This window comes from Megascapheus bottae, chromosome 9 (genome assembly GCF_031878675.1).
Source record: "Megascapheus bottae isolate mThoBot1 chromosome 9, mThoBot2.hap1, whole genome shotgun sequence".
Taxonomy (NCBI): domain Eukaryota; kingdom Metazoa; phylum Chordata; class Mammalia; order Rodentia; family Geomyidae; genus Megascapheus; species Megascapheus bottae.
Window position 1 is genome coordinate 56,660,465 of NC_143517.1, and position 14,933 is coordinate 56,675,397.

Consider the following 14,933-nt stretch of genomic DNA (forward strand, 5'->3'; position numbering starts at 1 on the left):
GTGACCATCGTAGGATAGTGGCAGAAGCCGGGCCCCAGTGGCTCACTCCTACAATCCTAGGTACTCTGGAGGCTGAGATCTGAGGATTGCAGTTCAAAGCCAGCCTGGGCACAAAAGTCCAAGAGACTCTTTAACCACCAGAAAACTGGAAATGTCACTTTGGCTCAAAATGGTAAAGCGCTAGCCTTGAGCTGAAGTTCATCTAGGCCCAGAGTTCAAGCATGACGACTTGAAAAAAAAAAACAAAACCAAAACAACCCCTCCCTGCCAAACAGCACTAGAATACTTTTTCATGTAGAAAGAACCATGTTAGGATTTTGAAGGAGTTAAAAGCCTTTGGCTCAATCTTACCCCCTTACCATTTCCCCCCTAAAAAAGATATCAAAGAGGGGCCTGGAGTGTGGCCTAGTGGTAGTGCTTGTCTAGCATGCATGAAGCCCTGGATGGTTCCATTCCTCGGTACCACATACACAGAAAAAGCTGGAAGTGGTGCTGTGGATCAAGTGGTAGAGTGCTAGCCTTGAGGAAAGTCCAGGGACAGTGCTCAGCCCTGAGTTCAAGCCCCAGGACTGGCCAAAAAAAAAAGATACCAAAGAAGTTTATGGATAGCAACATGGTGGAGGAGTTGGAACAGGCCCAGGGGCTATAGAAGAAGGAAGGTAGAGGCTGGAAGGAACAGCTAAAAGTTGGGGTTCCTACACAAGAGATTGTTGAGAGCCCTCAGGTGCCTGGGATCAGAAGCTCATGGTTAGCCCCAACCATCTCAGAGGCACACGGATACAGACTGGACACTACAGACAAACATCTAGAGGCACACGCATACAGACTGTGTGGACACTACAGACAAACATCTCAGAGGCACACGGATACAGACTTGTGGACACTACAGACAAACATCTCAGAGGCACACGCATACAGACTGTGTGGGCACTACAGACAAACATCTAGAGGCACACGGATACAGACTTGTGGACACTACAAACAAACATCTCAGAGGCACACGCATACAGACTGTGGGCATTACAGACATCTCAGAGGCACACAGATACAGGTTGTGTGGACACTACAGACATCTCAGAGGCACACGGATACAGACTGGGCACTGCAGACAAACATCTCAGAGGCACATGGATACAGACTGGGCACTACAGACAAACATCTCGGGCACACGGATACAGACTGTGGACACTACAGACATCTCAGAGGCACACGGATACAGACTGTGGGCACTGCAGACAAACATCTCGGGCACACGGATACAGACTGTGTGGACACTACAGACATCTCAAAGGCACACGGATACACTGTGTGGACACTACAGACATCTCAAAGGCACACGGATACACTGTGTGGACACTACAAACATCTCAGTGGCACACGGATACAGACTTGTGGACACTACAAACATCTTAGAGGCACACGGATACAGACTGTGTGGGCACTACAGACAAACATCTCAAAGGCACACGGATACAGACTTATGGACACTACAGACAAACATCTCAAAGATACACGAATACAGACTTGTGGACACTACTTGTACTACTGGTCTGGCTGTTACCATGTGCCAATCATGGGTGGACTACTTTCCCATCTCTAGCCTGGCAAGCCGGATGTTTTACGGGAATGAAAAACTAGCTTTTGAATCATAAGCAACACCACTGGATACTGGTAATACTATTTTACTGAAAATCTTGAGTTGCACAAATATTTCTTTAGAACATAAAACTAAATGGATTTATACATAACTATTACATTCAGCATTTGTAAGAGGAAATACAAAACAGGGCTCTGCTTCTACATGATATAAATTGCATATGATATTGTGATATTGTGTGTATGTATGTGTATATGTTTGTGCATGTTTCTGTGCACATGTGTGTACTGAGGCCTGAACTCAGGGCTTGCTTTTTTTTTTTTCGTAAGGTAGCAACATGACCACTTGAGCTACATTTTCCACTTCTGGCTTTTTGGTGGTTAACAGAAAGATAAGTCTCAGAGACTTTCCTGCCTGGGCTGGCTTTGAACCAAGATCTTTAGATCTCAGCCTCCTGAGAGGATTACAGGTGTGAGCCACTGGTGCCTCACTAATTCCATGGTTTAAAAATGTTAGTTATAACTAGTCTTGTGAGATACATCTATCTTAGAATGTATGATGTTTCCCACAGTGGAGTGAAAATGCAGTTAGATGAGCAGTCCATTCTTTTCATGTCTGTGCTCATTTTAGCGATGACGGGAATATTTCAGGATGATCTTTTTATTGAAAAAGAAAAAGGCTACAGGACTGTTCTGAATTCATCAAAAATGAAATTAGGCACATGTGCTTCAGCCACCTGAAATATTAAACAAAGGAATTAAATGATTACATTACAGTTGAATAAATCCAGACTTTTTCTGTGAAGATTGAAGAAAGGAGACTAGCCTGTGGAGCAAGAGAGTCAGGGAAGAGCAGAATGCATGAGGAAGGCCTCTCAGGAACACACTAGTTCCAGTGGCCTATGGCCTGCTTGTCTTTATTTCCTGGAACCACTTGTATTTTAGGGGAGGCTGTGTGGTTCTCTCTCCAAAGAGTCTTTAAGGCTCTTTAATCTTGTGGAGCACTTACTGAAAAAGTAACTTTAAGCTACAGAGTGTATTTTAGCAATAGAGGAAGGACAGGCCTGTATGGTATGAGGAGGCAGGGAGGGCGTGGAATGGCAGGGGCGGGGGGGGGGGCACTAAGGAGAAACAGGCCCTGGTCCTTGAGGCTCATTCCTCACCTGTTTCTAGGGAAGGCAGTGGTGAGCAAACTTGAATAGGAATGGGATGAGAACTAGTTGACTTATAAGTGCTAGAGGAGAATAGTTTTTAAGAACATTGCTTAATTCTTTTCCTTATAAAAATATCAGTTGTTAAAGGAAATTTGCCAAATATATTAAAGCATAAAAAAGAAATTAATTCCCTTAAAATTGATACTCTTTTTGTTGTTGTTGGTCATGGGGCTTGAACTCTGGGCCTGGGCATTATCCCTGAGCTCTTTAGCTCAAGGCTATTGCCCTACCCTAGAACAACAGTCCCACACCTGGTTTTCTAGAGTTAATTGGAGATAAGAGTCACAGTATTTAGTGCCTAGGCTGGCTTTCAACCACGATCCTCAGATCTTAGCCTCCTGAGTAGCTAGGATTATAGGCGTGAGCCACTATGTCCAGCTAAAATTGATAAATTTGAACACTTCCAGTTTGTACACACACACAAATGCAAAATAAATTTTAACAGTGGCACAAATATTTTTTGGGAGTAGGGCCTACTGGGAATTAAACTCAGAGCCTCTCCCTTTTGAAGTACTCTACATCTGGGCCATGCCTCCAGCCCAAGTGACACAAAGTTAACTTGCTCTGGACAGCAAGAAGTTGCAGAAAGAAACCAAATCATTGGAACTGATTTTCCCCTCTTCTGACCAATTAGAAATCTATTCCTGGTTAGCCATTTCATTGTACTGTTCCTGAACTTAGTGGTCTGTTCATAAGAGGTAGAGTGGAGAGGAAGGAGAAAGGAGGTTAAGTTCATTTCTCTTCTTTTGCAGTGGTGGGGCACACCACAGGCAAGGGGCTTAGTGGCCAGTGCTGTAAATGGGCTGGGCCTCGGGCCTGGTAAGCCTTGGATTCCGGTTGTTACCTTCAGGAGATCATTATTATCGATGGCTTACCCTCCGGGGGAGCTTTGTGTACCGAACATAATCCTCTAGGAACAGAAGGGCACCCACTACATCTGCAGGCATTTCAGGTATCTTCTGGCTGCAACAGAGAACAGTCTGTTTTGTATATCCCTGCTTTGTTCAGCCCAGGCCCCCAGATCTGCATACTAAAGGAGTAAATATATAACAGTTTACCAAAACGAAGTCAAAGAACAAATCCACAGAGCATACTCTTGATTCCTATTAAGCTGATTATCTTGGTCACCATCTTTAGAATCTACTCTGCAGAATAAAACCTGGTTTACAAGCTGGGTCCAGGTGGCTCATGTATGTAATCCTAGTTACTTGGGAGGGTGAGCTCTGAGGATCATGATTGGAAGCCAGTCCTGGCAGGAATGTTCCTGAGACTCCTGTAGCCAATTAACTACCACATAGCAAGATGTAAAGCTGTGGCTCAAGTGGTAGAGGGCTAGCTTTGAGAAAAACAAAAATTGTCAGGGAGAGTGCTCAGGGCCTGACTTTAAGGCTTTGAACTGACACAAAGAAAACAAAAGCCCTAAAGAAGTAAAAAGCCCAAAGTCCAAACCCTGGTTAACAATATGATCCCTGATGTCTGTGTAGACTCATCTCCCTCTCGTGCTTTTCAGTGTCTGATACTTTCTCATCCCCGTAGCTACATGTGTTTGACATACTTATTTGAGAGTTAACTTTCAAACATCCTTCCAGTCTTTAATCCTCCTGGGCAGGTGAACTTTTCAGTGTTCTCACACCACAATTACAGCCAAAGGAGAAAGAACCAGAAGGAATTTGAGGTTCACAAGTTTTGTCATCAAAGAGCAACTTGTATGTAATTCCTATTTTGCTCCACCTGGGACCTCTGACTGTGCCCAGGCCCTACCACTGACATCCTGGGGGTGGCATAGGAGGCCCGAGAGCTGGATCCGAGGCAGCAGAACAATGGACTGTACTCTCTTCCCCGTGGTGGCTACGAATCATGCTCATGACTCATTTCTGGAAAAATCTCTGCAAGTACAGGAGACTCGGTGATGGGGTAAAATCCCCTGAGTGCTCCAAACAAGTTGCTCACAAAGGTAAGTAGCCATTTCCCATTTCAGCTAGAGCATTAAATAGAAATATTTGCCATGCAAATATTTACTCCTGGCTGATCCCCTGTACCTTGTGCACTGCTCCACTGTGGAGCGGATAAACTGGCCAATCAGTGCCAGGAACTGCTCAGTGTACCGGGAGTGAAACTGTTTCAGCAGAGTGAGCAGTCCCAGAACGAGTGGCGGCCAGTCAACAGGGTCGGCAGGTTTCCGGCAGACCATTCCTGCAAGGGAACAATCAGCACCGAGTGAGGTATTTGCCTTGGGAATATTCATCAAACACTAACCTTGTGAGTGTCCAAATGAGAGAACCAAAGCTAACCAATGTCTCCACACTCCTCAGGTTGCAGAGTGAACCTTTGGGAGGGTGACTGCTATACACCTGGCTCATTTTTGATCCACTGATCTATGTTTCATAAAGGGCATCTTCCAGATGCCCAAAGACATAAGATTTCACAAATACGCATTTCATTATGAATAGGTCGTATCTGACATAATCTTCTACCCAAAGACCTGTAGAATTACATATTAATCTATTGTTGTTGCTTAGATTTGGAAAGCATGAAAATGATACAGTACCGAGATTTTTGTTGTATTGAAGTTTTGGCAGCTGAGCAATCAAAAATAGGAAGTTGACAACTGGGAAATAGGGTAAGCGCTTGGTTGTTATATAAATCTGGAGAAACAGAAGAGAAGTAGATGGTTTGTTTATGCTAATGAATACAGAAGACATTTTCAAATGGAAAGTGTAAAAGTTAATTTACTAGTACTCAAGAGTTCCATGAATATTCTGCCTTCAGGGTTTTACATAACCTCAGGCAACCATAAATAAACATCTACCTCACAATTTAGCCCCTTTAGAAAGGACAACTTTGCTTGAAATCAGCAGTTACCGCTCACCCTTTTTTCAATATCATTGGTAAAGAGAAGGGTTGAACCTGTGATGAGCAAGAATGGGAAAGGAAAGCAAAATTGAGAGTCATTCAGGTGGAACTGGAGAAGCAGGAGGCAGAGACTACAGCAGGAGAGAGGGAAAGACCCATGAGCCATCAAGTGACATGACAATACATGAAAGAGGAAAGGTCAGGGAAGGGAAGAGGGGGAAGAGGAGGAAGGGGAAAGGAGGAATGGAAAAGGAAGGGAAAAAGGAAGGAAAGGGAAGGAAGGAAAGGAAGAAAGGGAAAAAAGGAAAGGAAGGATGAAAGGAAGGAAGGAAGGAAAAAAGGAAAAGAATGAAAGGAAGTAAACAAGCAAAGCCCTCCTTGTCATTTGCTTTTCCTTGGCAATATCACAGGGCAGTCTCACTTCTTGTTACATGGCGAGGCAGGAAAGACAGGGCACACTGGTTGGGAGCACAGGCTCTCATCCTCTTCTGGTCCCCTCCTCACGAGTGTGCACCCCTGAGGTAATTATTAACTCCTGGAGTTACTGATCTAAGGATTGTCAGTTTCACACTGTGGTTGTGAGGTCAAGATAATTCAGGGCCTGTATTGACAAAGTGCTTGGCTCGTGACAAATAAATATTCAGAGATGTTAGTTGCTACACAAGAGATTAACCTTATTCAGTGGGTTGTGAATGCCAGCTGCCTCCAGATATGCTGTGATTTCATATAAGAGTGTATTATCTTCTTTGGGGTAAGGAAGCGAAGGGTCCTGATAGTGGGCTTCAATATCTGCCAGAAGAGCCCTAGGTGGAGGAATAAAGCAGTGAGTGATTAGTTGAATTTATATAACTATTAACATGAGCCATCTTGGTAGACTAAGGGTAGACTCTTGATATCCAATAATCCATGGTGCTAAGGGCATCAAGACAGAGGAAAAAGGGCACATGCTCAGGATGCTTAGTCTAGTGCTGCACTGTGAATGCTTGGTTCCTTTTCCCATGATGTTGTCCAGTTTCCACCAAAGACATGCTGCCGCCAACGCATCTCAAATGTTCACTTTATTACTGCAGTTAGATGCATTAATTTCTAACCTTTCAGGGTGCCTACCATTTGTTCACAAATTTCAAGATGGGGAAGCAGATCAAATGATTTAAACACAATGATGATAATATGAAGCTGATCGCTAGCTTTTTTTTTTTAATCAGCTGAGTTACATAATACATGCATGGGAAGTTACATAATGTATACTAAATATGACTGCATTTATTCACCCTCTTCCCACCAATCATGTGCCCTCCTCTTTACCTTTCACTCCAAAAATGTTTTTAATCCATGGGATGGACAGATGCCTAGGGATTTATAGACATTTCTAAACCTTAAGAATGAGAACTGAAGAACCTGGAGTTCTTGGAGGATGAACAAGCCACGCTCACAGACAGCAGTTTCACCTGCTGGCACTTACTTATTGAGATTTTCAAGAGCAGCGGCCAGATGTTTGGAGTCAAACCTACAAGAATAATTTAGCTCATTGGCAATCTGCTGTCTCAGAATCTGCATCTGCCCAACCTGTGAACAAGCAAGAGAAGGAAGAAGTGATACAACCATGCAGCGTCACAATATAGAGAAATATAAGGACTTTGTGGACTTGCTCTAGGGGTAAGACCACATTATACTTGCTGGATCATGAGAATCCCTGCAAGAACATTGAGAAAGACTCCTGTATACCACAAAGCCTAAGATTTACCAAGTTAGTCACTAATACTCAGCTCCTTCCTTCCTTTCCTCTTTTTTTTTTTTTTTTTTGCCAGTCCTGGGTCTTGAACCCAGGGCCTGGGCACTGTCCTTGGACTTTCTCAAGGCTAGCACTCTACCACTTGCGCCATAGCACCACTTTTGGCTTTGTATGTGGTACTGAGGAATCGAACCCAGGGTTTTGTGCATGCTAGGCAAGCACTCTACTACTTGGCCATGCTCCTGGCCCTGTTATTTATTTCTTACTTAACTTTTGTAGTGCTGGGAATTAGGTCCAGGCTATGTCCATGTTAAGCAAGCGCTCTACCACTGAGTTATACATCTCTGCCCACAATGGTGTCTTTTTTAAAGTTATGTTTGTGATTCTTTGGAATAAGAGCTGCAGAGTTAGGAGCTACTATAAGAAACCCTGCTTGATTAGGTTAGCTGCTTTCTTCTGCTATGCCCTCTCCACCATGATGCTCTGCCTCACTGTGGGCCAAGAAAAAAGGAGCCAAGTTGTGTTTCCATCCAGTATATTACTATTGTTTTTCTTTCTCATTTCCAGTGATAGTGTTTTATTCATAGTGTAAGGATAACTAATGACCCCAAAGAACTGGGCTTCTGAACATTTATGTGGGCACTGGATGGGAAAGGGACAAATGTTCTGTTGTATAGATACTTGGATCAGGCCTTGCCTATATCTATACATGGACAGGTGAGTTCATGATTGAACTTGGGTGAAAGTTTTCATCTCCTTGTATAGGAAGCGCCTCTGGATAATATTCCTAAAGAACTAGTTTTCTTGAGCAAATGGGAGCATGAGGTCCATAAAAAGCCTAGTTACCAGACCCTAGGAAGGAAATAAAAAAATACATGACTTTAATTTAGAAAATACAGCACTGGCCACCTCATCTCCTATCACATACCTTCATGATAGCCTCTAGGTAAGCACTCCAAATCTTCTGTGTTTTGGCAATGGCAGAAAGATAAATCTTGTTGGAATTTGCTGAAAGATTAAAAAACATATGTTTCTATTTAGTAAATGCAGAAGGCTACAGTGTGAGCTCTGTCTCAGGTGAGTCTCAGAACACTTACCTACAATGCTCTTTAAGGGGCTGACGGCATTCATGAGGGTTTTTAAAGTCTCTTGAACAGTTCTGTCTCTCAGGATAATTTTCTGAAACATACTGAGGAAATTCTAAAAACAAGAAGCCACGGTCAGAAAACCAAACATGATGTACAAAGCAAGTAACAGTCCATGTAACTCAAATGCTACATAGAACACGGACTGTCCTTTACTCACACAGCCTCTATATAGGAGGATGGAGGGCAGTAGTAACCTGGGTTACCACTAGAAACAGTCGCTGTGGCAGGAGTTACTAGTTTCTAAGATAAAAAGAACTTGTGTTAGTATTTCTGTGAGTCATTTCAACCTGGGAAGAAATGACCCACAGAAACAGGATACTGGCCAGAGTTTACTCCTCATTCTTATCTATGTAGTAAAAATCATCTTTGTTACACTCATCAGTGGAAGAGTGAACATAAAGCACAGTTAAGGGAATTTAATTTGCCCAACAAGACCTGCTCTCATACCTCCTCTGCAAACAGACATGTGGTGCCCCGGGCTCACCTGGAGTTCTTTCACAATCATGAAGCACAGCAGCCTGTCTAACCCGTTCAACCCAAACGTGCCCAGCGTGGTCTGGATTTCTGAGAAGAGGCGGCTACTGGTCACTTCCTGATGAGTTTTCATGTCATACCAGGTGTTTAGCTGGTCTATGTGACATGTCATTCTGAAATGAAAGTAAACTAAACTCATGGAAAACATCCTAAACTGATGTGGGATTCAAGGCAAGTTGGAACATCAAACACCCAGAATAAGAGTTTATTTTACATGCTTCCTGTTTTCTAATCTCTGTGGCTAGGAATCTAATATGTCTGCATGAGGCTCAACAAGGACATTCGGTTGGTAACATTCCAGTAGCCACCTCTACCCCCTCACCCCATATTGTTTATTCCCACTGAGTTAGGAGAGTGGTTTGGAACCATGCTATCAGGCTTCAGAGTTAGAGAGCCCAGTTGTCTCTATGGGATTCTTTGAATTGTCAGAGACTGGGATCAAAACTGAGCCTAGTATCATGTCTACTTGGTAGTGAAAGAATGTAAGAGTCTTTGTCCTCTAACACTTAAGACTATGATGAAAATTCCATTTGCTCTTTCCTTCCAGTTCCTTATACCGTACTGTATTTGCCATCTTCCATGCACCACCTAGTGATCCTTAGTGTCAGCAATAAGGATGATAAAGACAATGATATCAACAAACAATATCTACTGGACACTCAAGTCGCCCTACATCATCCTCATTCACATTCTGGTGTAAGAATGCTAGTTGCTGAATCCTCAATGACAGGTAAAATGAGGCCCCAGAAGGCCTGGTGTCAATACTGTGCCCTTAACCACAACTTCAAATTTTTGGTTCTCAAGCCTTGGGAGGAGAAGTCATAGTCCTGGAAGAGCTGGTTAAAACCACTGATGCCTGTGCTTCATTTCTGGAGAATGATTTGATAGAGGTTGTGGGGGCCAGACTCTACATTCTCAACTAGCTCCAGTGACGTAGGCCCCACATTCTAAAACCCGCCACATCCCACATACTTAACACCATGGCACTGTGAGGAAGCTGAAAGAACCACAGGGGCAGGGAGGTTAAAGGTAGAAATGCAAAGAGCAAAACAAGATGAATTTTAGAACGGCATGCAACTTATACTTTCAGGCACTGACACACTTTGAATGTGTCATTTGAGAAGGCCCGATCTGCACCCTGAAATCAATATATGACATGGTATCCCAACCTGCTCAATCCTTTCATCAAATGAGGCATTGGTGGGAAATCAAGAAAGGAGGAATTACAAAACTTGCTGGATCATTTACATTTTGGGGTCTATCCATGAGAACAATTCCTCATTTGGCTGGAAGTTTTGGGTGCAATTTATGTAAAATTTGTCAATTTTCTTAAGGCTCAATATAGAGCAGGATTGGATGAGGATTCAATGAAACCACAGAATTGGAACATTTGGAGAGAGAATAAAGAGGATCATTTTCTTGGGTAATTCCATTAATCACTGAACTCAGTGAGCAAGCGCCCAGGGGTAAAATGAGATAGAAGGGTATGGCCTGCTCTTCCCTCAGATGATCTTTAGTGCAGCTGCTCCCACCAAGACTCCAAAGAGAAAGTGAGGAGGAAAGCATGGTTAGCTGGATTTGCCAAGAGGCAGCATGGTTGTCTTGCCTGGTATCTACCTAAAGTATGCTCGAGATTTTTACCTAGTCCCTATTGAATGCAGAACCCATGTGATATGGATGTATACTGGGCTCCTGCCCTTGATAGTGCAGTACCTTAGAAGCAGGTTCAGGAGGCAGAGGGCCTGCTGGGTCCACTGCTGATTAGTTGTGCGGTGACAGGAAAGTACTAAGCTTTTCTGACCTCCTCTTGTCTCCCCCTGTCCCCCAGCATCATACACAAGGTATTATTGTATTGTACAAGCTGGCTTTGTGCTTATGGACTTTTGGTCCTCCTCTCTCAGCCTCAACTAGAATTATAGCAATGTCATTTTTAAAAAATTGAAAATGAATTTTAAAACTCATTAAAAAAAAAGAATAATAAGGATGCCTACTAGGTGACACTGATCAAAGTGTGTTATATTTATAACCCTTTGTTGAACTTAAAAGATCAAAAGAATTTTTTTTGAATGCACTGAAAAAAATGCCTACTTCCTATGACAGATGTCATGAGCAAATGCAAAGATGTGTATAATGTGTTACAAAAGAGCAAATGAGAAAATGCCCAGTAGATGCTAGTTCTCATTAAGAAACCAGGACATCATCTTTGAGGTCCAGCATGTGAGTTGACAAGTACAAGAGCAGGGTGTGGAACAAAGGAGTATGCCTCTGACTCAGGCATACACGAGATTGCCTATGGGCTCCCAGCTCAGTAGAATCCAGAAGCACCTACTTGGGGTCTGTGATCCGCAAGATTTCTCTGCAGAGTCGACCAATAAATGTTACAGACTCATCCACTGGTGTAAATTTTGGTATTGGAATATGAGTAGACTGGTATATGCTTTGCCAGTCTTGAATCTAGAAAACAAAAACACAAATATCGAGTGCACATTTATCAAAGTAACCTAGTTAACCATATAATTTTATGAAAATTAAAGTACATGAAGAATGACCAAAAATGGTCCTGGTTTTGAAGAGCAAACTTTGAAAACTATATTAATAGACTGACCAAAATACTACATATTAATTATAAAGAAAAAATACAGAGTATTAACTGTGCAGTAACAGGAAAGCACTAAGTACTAAGCTTAGAGATGTAGCTCAGTGGTCAAGGCCTTGCAAAGCATTCCACCTTTTCACCAAAGAAAAAGCATAGTTGTAAAAGAACAGGCCAAGGAGAAGTGAGAAGATATACAGAAACTTCCGTCTTTTTGTCGTGTTAATATAAAAACCTAAAGTATTGAAGGCTGTAAATAATCTTCAAATGACATCACCTAAATTGTGTTAGTTCCTAACATATTATTAATGATTGACTAAAATCGTAGCATACATACTTACGAATACCTGTATTTGGTGTTATTTTTTACCATTCAAATTGAAAAATAGGCAAAGGATTCTTGTAGACATTTTTCCTCAGAAGCAGTATGTGACAGCCAATAAGCATGTGAAAGGATACTCCATGAGGAAGGGATGTCAAAACCACAATGAGGTGCCATTTCCCACTATTAGGATGGCCAAAATGGAAGGACTTGGAAAGTAGCCCAGTGCAGGTTAGGAAGGGAGGAAAGGGCTGTTGGAGCCTGCAGTGCTGCTGGAGCTCAGGAAACAAGTTCAACAGAATGACCGGGCCGTGCCTTGCCCAAATCCAACTGAGGAAGTCTCAGCTTCAGAACTTTCAATGGCTCACAGCAAGCAGCCACAGAATACAGCCTGCTAGTTCTGTTTGCATTCTCCTTAGGAAAGAAAGCTTCCTGAAGTCAAGTGCCACAGCCGCTCTTTTGCCTCCCTTGATGGCTCAACGTGCTCTGGACTTAACTCATGAGAAATAACAGATCTAGTCAGGAGCTTTACAATATATTAGATACCTTTGTTCTTAAGAAGTTATTACACTCCTGCTCCACATTATAATTTATAATACGAGAGACTTCTTCCTGCCAAATCTTCAGACCATAAATGTTGACATAGTCCTGTATGTATTCAAATGAGCGATGGAATCCATCCATGGTCGCTCCCAACTCTTTCAGTTTGGGCATCAATTCACTTGGCTGTGGAGAACAGAGAGTGTATAACATTGGACTAGATCATCAACAACGAAAACCTTCATTAGATTTTATCATTTCCTACTTCACAACTAGCATGACTGGCAACTATGCCAGATATTCAGCCAAAACCAGGTTTCTGCCAGTCAAGAAATATGTCTCAAGTAAAGGAACATAAAAGAAGGATGTGGGTGATTTCACTCATGCATTTGTCTAACAGTTGGATGCTGTGTTTTGAACTGAACTCATTGAGGTGAAAAACCACTAGAAAAACTACTGTATTTTCTAACCAATAAGGCCAAATAAAAAAGTTATGCCCTTTATAATTCCTAACTGCTATGGCTAATAAATTCTTTGAACTGTTAAGAATAACAATCACAAAGTCCATTTCAGCCAGGCACTTGTGGCTCACACCTGTAATCCTAGTTACTCAGGAGTCTGGAGATCTAGGATTGAAGCCACCCCACGTAGGTAAGTCTCTGTAAGGCCCTTATCTTCAATTAGCCACTCAAAAACTGGAAGTGGCACTGTGGCTCAAGCAGCAGAATGCTAGTCTGTAGTCTAAAGAGGCTCAAGGACAGTACACCTAGGGTCCTTAGTTCAAGCCCTACAACAGATTACACACACATACACACACACACACACTCCACTTCAGTTCTTGGACTTAGGGACCAACAGCTCCAAGAAGAATCATTGGCTTTAAAGAGGATTTTCTTATAAAACAAACAAGTGGATTTTAAAATTGCTTCCAAAGCTGTTGGCGCTAGAAGCCACATTAGTTATACAAGAGAGAGGAGGAGAGAGTCTGCCCCACACAGTACTCTAGCCTATGCTCTCACTGAAGGAAGGGGCACAGCCTTATCTGGGTGATCAGTACCTTGGCACGAGGGTTGAATATCAGTCCTCTGTGAAGGGCAAACGCGACCCGTTTAACTAACTCCTTCCTTATTCCATCTTCCAGCAACTGTTTTGGATCCACCTAAGTGCAAATCAAAAATCATCATATGGCAGTTAGAAAAAGATAGTCCTAAAGAAATTCTGATGAAAGATCATTTCCAGACTCTAACTTGACATTTTTGTTTTCCAATAATCTAGAAATTGTTCTTTTCCTGCTCCTATTTGATCTCGTACAGCTTGGACTGAATTACTAAACCTGCCACCTTTTTCAGTGATTTGTCTAAAATCTTACTGACCAAAGTGAGCTGACAGCTGGACGCTGTAGCTCGTGCCTATACTCCTAGTTACTTAGGAGATCTGAGGGTCATGGATCAAAGCTAGCCTGGGTACTAATGTCCATGAGACTCTTTATCTCCAATTAACCATCAGAAGATTGGAAGTGGCCCTGTGGCTCAAGGGGTAGGGCACTAGGTAGCCCTGAGCTGAATTGCTCAGGGATGTCAGTAAGCTGACATCCTTTGTAAGTGTCTGAAACAATGTCACTACCCGATGAATGTAACCGCAACCCCTCTGTACATAACCCCAACAATAAAATAAAATAAAATAAATCATTGAGGGCTGCATTAGTCTTTCCAAAGGCCCCACATTCTGCCTTCTTGCTGTTAGATTGACAGTCAACTGGATTGGTTACTATGAAACAGGGAGAGACAAGGTCAGAAAAGTGAACAAAAAACTAGAAGGCAGCCAGGCACAGTGGCTCACGCCTGTAATTCTAGCTACTCAGGAAATGGAGATCTGAGGATGGAGGTTCAAAGCCAGCCCAGGCACTAAAGACTGCGAGATTCTTATCTTCAATTAACCTCTAGAAAACGGGAAGTGGCACTGTGGCTCAAGGGGTAGGGTGGTAGCCTTGAGCTGAAGAGCTCAGGGACAGCACCCAAGCCCAGAGTTCAAGCCCCATGACCAACAAGAAAACAAAACAACAACAAAAACAAAAACCAGAAGGCAGTTTTGACATATTTTTTTTTTCTGTAACTACTTAAAAATTCAGCCAGGTGCTGGTGGCTCATGCCTGTACTCTCAGCTACTCAGGTGGAGATCTGAGGATCATAGTTCAAAGCCAGCCCAGGCAGCAAATGAGATCTCCAATTAATCACCAAGATAAAGAAGCTAGAAGTGGAGCTGTAGTTCAAGTGATACAGCCCTAGCCATGAGCACAAAAGTTCAGGGACAGTGACTAGGCCCTGAGTTCAAGCCCCAGGACCAGCATACACACAATGACACAAGTTTAACAAAATGTATTTTTCTTAGATTTAAATAAATC

General features: G+C 42.6%; 1 protein-coding gene across 2 annotated transcripts in view; it reads right to left on the bottom strand.

Annotated features, from left to right (window-relative positions):
- Nucleotides 1–2,238: 2,238 nt before the first annotated feature.
- Nucleotides 2,239–14,933, bottom strand: part of Washc5 (WASH complex subunit 5) — a 38,557-nt gene continuing 25,862 nt past the window's right edge. For both annotated transcript variants that reach the window (XM_090339372.1, XM_090339373.1), the window contains 12 exons: nt 13,590–13,691; nt 12,539–12,718; nt 11,407–11,531; nt 9,028–9,190; nt 8,493–8,595; nt 8,324–8,403; nt 7,126–7,229; nt 6,337–6,466; nt 5,359–5,455; nt 4,850–5,003; nt 3,686–3,773; nt 2,239–2,333 (listed from right to left, as the gene is read on the bottom strand). In XM_090339372.1, the coding sequence (XP_090195498.1) occupies nt 2,277–2,333; nt 3,686–3,773; nt 4,850–5,003; nt 5,359–5,455; nt 6,337–6,466; nt 7,126–7,229; nt 8,324–8,403; nt 8,493–8,595; nt 9,028–9,190; nt 11,407–11,531; nt 12,539–12,718; nt 13,590–13,691 (1,383 nt within the window). In that variant the 3' untranslated portion in view covers nt 2,239–2,276. The remainder of the gene's footprint in view (nt 2,334–3,685; nt 3,774–4,849; nt 5,004–5,358; nt 5,456–6,336; nt 6,467–7,125; nt 7,230–8,323; nt 8,404–8,492; nt 8,596–9,027; nt 9,191–11,406; nt 11,532–12,538; nt 12,719–13,589; nt 13,692–14,933) is intronic.